Source organism: Carcharodon carcharias, chromosome 30, assembly GCF_017639515.1.
Source record: "Carcharodon carcharias isolate sCarCar2 chromosome 30, sCarCar2.pri, whole genome shotgun sequence".
In the NCBI taxonomy this organism is placed as follows: domain Eukaryota; kingdom Metazoa; phylum Chordata; class Chondrichthyes; order Lamniformes; family Lamnidae; genus Carcharodon; species Carcharodon carcharias.
In genome coordinates, this window is record NC_054496.1 from 19,649,196 (window position 1) to 19,655,195 (window position 6,000).

Sequence of the window (6,000 nt, forward strand, 5' to 3'; positions counted from 1 at the left end):
CCCGCAGGCATGCACACACAGGCACACACCTACAGACACGCACCTACAGACACGCACCCACAGGCACGCATCCACAGACACGCACCTACAGACACGCACCAACAGACACGCACCTACAGACACGCACCCACAGACACGCACCCACAGACACGCACCTACAGGCACGCACCTACAGATACGCACCCACAGACACGCACCTACAGGCACGCACCTACAGATACGCACCCACAGACACGCACCTACAGACACTCACCTACAGATACGCACCCACAGACACGCACCCACAGACATGCACCCACAGACACGCACCCACAGACACGCACCTACAGACACGCATCCACAGGCATGCACACACAGACATGTACCAACAGACACACACCAACAGACACGCACCCACAGGCACGCACACACCTACAGACACGCACCAACAGACATGCACCCACAGGCATGCACCAACAGGCACACACCAACAGACCCACGCACCAACAGACATGAACCCACAGGCATGCACCCACAGGCATGCACACATACAGACATGCACCCACAGGCATGCACACACACAGACACGCACCCACAGGCATGCACATACAGACATGCACCAACAGACACACACCAACAGACACGCACACATAGACACGCACCAGCAGACATGCACCCACAGGCACGCACCCACAGGCTTGCACACATACAGACACGTACCAACAGACTTGCACCCACAGGCACGCACCAACACGCACACACCAACAGACCCACACACACAGACACACACCAACAGACACGCACCAACAGACATGCCCCCAAAGGCACGCACCCACAGATATGCACACACAGAGATGCACCCACAGGCACGCACAAGAGACATGCACCCACAGACATGCACCAACAGACATGCCCCCAAAGGCAAGCACCCACAGACACACACCCACAGACACGTACCCACAGACATGCACGCACAGACACGCATCAACAGACACGCATCCACAGAAACGCATCCACAGACACGCACCTACAGACACGCACACACAGACAAGCACCAACAGACACGCATCCACAGACACACACCAACAGACACGCATCCACAGACACACACCTACAGACACGCACCTACAGACACGCACCTACATACACACACCTACAGACACGCACCTACAGACACGCACCAACAGATACGCACCCACAGGCATGCACACACAGGCATGCACCCGCAGGCATGCACACACAGGCACACACCTACAGACACGCACCTACAGACACGCACCCACAGGCACGCATCCACAGACACGCACCTACAGACACGCACCAACAGACACGCACCTACAGACACGCACCCACAGACACGCACCCACAGACACGCACCTACAGGCACGCACCTACAGATACGCACCCACAGACACGCACCTACAGGCACGCACCTACAGATACGCACCCACAGACACGCACCTACAGACACTCACCTACAGATACGCACCCACAGACACGCACCCACAGACATGCACCCACAGACACGCACCCACAGACACGCACCTACAGACACGCATCCACAGGCATGCACACACAGACATGTACCAACAGACACACACCAACAGACACGCACCCACAGGCACGCACACACCTACAGACACGCACCAACAGACATGCACCCACAGGCATGCACCAACAGGCACACACCAACAGACCCACGCACCAACAGACATGAACCCACAGGCATGCACCCACAGGCATGCACACATACAGACATGCACCCACAGGCATGCACACACACAGACACGCACCCACAGGCATGCACATACAGACATGCACCAACAGACACACACCAACAGACACGCACACATAGACACGCACCAGCAGACATGCACCCACAGGCACGCACCCACAGGCTTGCACACATACAGACACGTACCAACAGACTTGCACACACAGGCACGCACCAACACGCACACACCAACAGACCCACACACACAGACACACACCAACAGACACGCACCAACAGACTTGCCCCCAAAGGCACGCACCCACAGATATGCACACACAGAGATGCACCCACAGGCACGCACAAGAGACATGCACCCACAGACATGCACCAACAGACATGCCCCCAAAGGCAAGCACCCACAGACACACACCCACAGACACGTACCCACAGACATGCACGCACAGACACGCATCAACAGACACGCATCCACAGAAACGCATCCACAGACACGCACCTACAGACACGCACACACAGACAAGCACCAACAGACACGCATCCACAGACACACACCAACAGACACGCATCCACAGACACACACCCACAGACACGCACCCACAGACATGCACCTACAAACACGCATCCACAGACATGCACCCACAGACACGCACCCACAGACACGCACCCACAGACACGCACCCATAGACATGCACCAACAGATACACACCAACAGAGACACACAAAACAGACACGCACCAACAGACACACATCCATATAGATGGACATTTACATGGACACACATACAAACAGCTAGACACTCACACAGGCACACATTTAAAAAAAATATTTGTTCATGGGATGTGGGAGTCACTGGCCAGGCCAGCATTTATTAACCATTCTTAGTTGCCCTAGTTCAGAGAGCATTTAAGAGTCAACCACACTGCTGTGGGTTTGGAGTCACATGTAGACCAAGACCAGGTAAGGACAGCAGATTTCCTTCCCTAAAGGGCATTCGTGAAATAGATGGGTTTTTACAACAATCGACAATGGTTTCGTGGTCATCATTAGACTTTTAATTCCAGATTTTTCTTGGATTCAAATTCCACCATCTGCCATGGCGGGATTTGAACCTGGGTACCCAGAGCATTACCCTGGGTCTCTGGAATACTAGTCCTCTACACATATATCTACAAATACACTAAACCACACAGACAGGCACCCATACAGACACACACCGACACAGACACACACACCTACACAGACAGCTACACACCCACACAGACATGTAACCCCACAACCACACACATACACTGACACACACTCACACAGACACCCACACAAACAGACACAAACCCACACACACACATATCCATACAGACACACGCCCACACAAACACATCTACACAACTGCACACATACATAGAAATGCACCTAAACATCCACACAACCACACACATACAAAGACATCCACCCACAAAAACACAGACCCAGACAGACACACAGAAATAGACACACACCCAGACACACAGCTACACTTACACACAGTGGTTTGGATTTTAACTCCAGTTAATATGAGCGCGGTCACTTACTCCAATCCTCCCCACTGTGTCCCATGATCTCTGCACTCATTCAGAGTGGCTGCTTGTTCATCACTGAATTTCATCGCTCCACCATTGGTGGCCGTGCCTTCGGCTGCCTGGACCCTAAGCTCTGGAATTCCCTCCCTACACCTATCGGCCTATGACTCTCCTTAAAACTTTGGCCAAGCCTTTGGCTACTTGCCCTAGTATCTTTATGTGGCTCAATGTTAAATTTTGTTTGATAATTGCTCCCATGAAATGCCTTGGGATGTTTATTAAGCTAAAGGTGCTTTATTAATGCAGGTTGTATGTTCATCGTGACCCTGGGCAGGCGAGTGGGACACTATCAGGAAGGCAATGAGCGTTTCTTTACTTATTGGCTCTCCCGTTCGTTGGTCACCTTGCCCCACACCTTGTCCAGTTGGAAGGGCTGTTCCTGAGAGTCCCTGGCTGTGGCATCCTGTCACTGAATTTCTGCTGCTGCCACTGGTGAGGTAGGGGATCTGACCTGGTTTCAGATGAGCGGGAAGGTTTACGGTAATAAGGCCAGGCCGTCAGGATCTAGCCAGGTCCTTGATCCGCAACCTTGGCTCTACAGGTCACCTCCTGCTTCAAGGGGCTGCTAGCAATGTACCCCACAACACAGAGACACACATGAAGAGATCCCAGTGCAGTTGTGTATAACTGAGGGGTGGAAGACGATGACATAACAAATGTTTAGGGTTGCCAATGATCTATTCAGAGTGTTTTAAGTTCCAAGAGTTATAAGCACCAGTTTTGACCATTTGGGTCAAATGGTATGTTCCTGTGCTGTAAATGCAATGGAACACCATGAAGCCAACAATGGCACGGCTTCACTTAATGCTAACATCTTACTTTCACAATGAGAAAATAAATCAAGTAATTATCAGCACTTTAATTTCAAAATGCTAATTTCTTGGGGACATGCCCAATTCTTTACCACTTCTCTTTTCTGCGATCAGTAACTATTTCATCAATGCCTTCGGAACTTTGCTTTATTGCTCCTCCCATGTTGAAAATAAATCACCCTCCATGTTCTGTCACCTGCATCCCCACTGTCTTCATTCAAGACCCATCAAATCATCACCTACTTCAACTTGTTTCTCACCGTCTCACACTGTGCACAAGAGGCACAAGAGAATTAGAGGAGAGCAGAGATCTCGGAGAGTTGTAGAAATGGAGGATGTTACGGAGATGGGGAGGGTCATCTATTCTCCTGATTTACCCTCATTATTCTTTACATTTATTCAACCATAATGATGTCCAACACTTTAGTAGCGTGACTCCACACTCTTGGCTAGAGAATCCGAATTGAGTGTGGTTCAGAGATAAGGCTTCGGAAAAGTGACCTCAAGGGTCCTGAACACAATCATCCCTCATGAGCTTTGGCTCCTCACTTATACTTCTTAATTAGAAAAAATATATCATTTTGTTCTATAGTACTACAGAGAAAGTAAGAACAGTTTTTTTTCCTAGTCATACCAGTCATCCCCAATCAGATTACAGTCAAGGAGGACAAAATGTTCAAGAGAAAACATCACATTTACTATATTCTGAAAACATTCTAACAGTTAAACAGACGTTTTGGTTGTTAACTTACTGAGAAATTCCAAACGCCAACCATTTTTCATCTTTCTCACTCCAATTTTTTTGCCAGTGAGGCAATGGATTGTCAAGTCACTGAGGAGTGCAGCTATTTACAAAGAATTGAATTAGTACTTTTTATAATGCTTTGTACTGAGTTATGTCAAAAACAAACCATTCCTGGTCCAATTGATTCTGCTTTGCATAGGTCCCTCTACTATTAGCCTGATTATTTCTCCCCCGCTCCCCACAAAAAAAACCGAGGAAATAAATTACCTTTAGAAGCACAAGAATCCTCCAAAATATGTTACGACAGTACAAAACTAAATGTTAAAGGATAAGTGATCATTAAATCACTTTAAACCTCCCTTTGGCAATTCCACGAGGAAGTTATTGATTCTAACGTTCTTGCTCCAAACATATGGCTTTACGTTAGCAATCCTTCAACTGCATGCATAATCCAGCTTTTCTTGAGGTTACAGTAGGATGTGACTCACCTCTGCATGTGCTTGTGGTTAACCTAACCGTTGGCTTCAAGGTCAAATTTAATAAACACTTACGACTGGAGAAGAGATGCCTCCCACTATCCCGGTTTGCTCTACCAGCTCTGTTCAAAAACAATGGACTTGTGCTAATTGAGAGGGTTATGGCGTCTCACCTAAGTTGCTTCACACCCAACGGATGGCTTTGAAGTGGGGTCACGGTTGTGACGTGGGGAGAATGGGTGGTGCAAGCAGCTTGTTGTTTTGCTAGCTGTGGTAAATCATTTAACCACAGCGACTCTCAACGTTTCTCCAACTGGCTGCCTCACTACAAAGGTGGCTTGAAGGCAGCAAAGTGTGGTGTCTGCCCATGCTAGAAGCGGCAATATTCTGAGGCAAGCCCCATTCCCCCCATCACTCTTCTCCTTGTTAGAAAACAAGGAGCCTATTGGATGGGTGTCACATACGGTGACACGACGGCAGCTCTTAAAGTGCTGCCGTTGGTTTATAAGGGGGAGGCTGTGTTTCCTCGGGTGTTCAGAATGGTTTCACTGCAGAAACATGAGAGTCCTAGTCCAGGATTCTCTTAAGGTTAACTTGCAGGTTGAGTCAGTAGTTAGGAAGGCAAATGCAATGTTGGCAT

The 6,000-nt window shown here is 49.2% G+C and overlaps 1 protein-coding gene across 1 annotated transcript in view; it reads right to left on the reverse strand.

Moving 5' to 3' along the window:
• LOC121271393 (adhesion G protein-coupled receptor E2-like) overlaps positions 1-5,511 on the reverse strand; it is a 57,941-nt gene extending 52,430 nt beyond the window's left edge. The window contains exons 1-2 of the mRNA XM_041177370.1: positions 5,436-5,511; positions 4,892-4,984 (exon numbers count right to left, since the gene is read on the reverse strand). Of these exons, the coding sequence (XP_041033304.1) occupies positions 4,892-4,922 (31 nt within the window). The 5' untranslated portion in view covers positions 4,923-4,984; positions 5,436-5,511. The remainder of the gene's footprint in view (positions 1-4,891; positions 4,985-5,435) is intronic.
• Between the last annotated feature and the right edge of the window lie 489 nt (positions 5,512-6,000).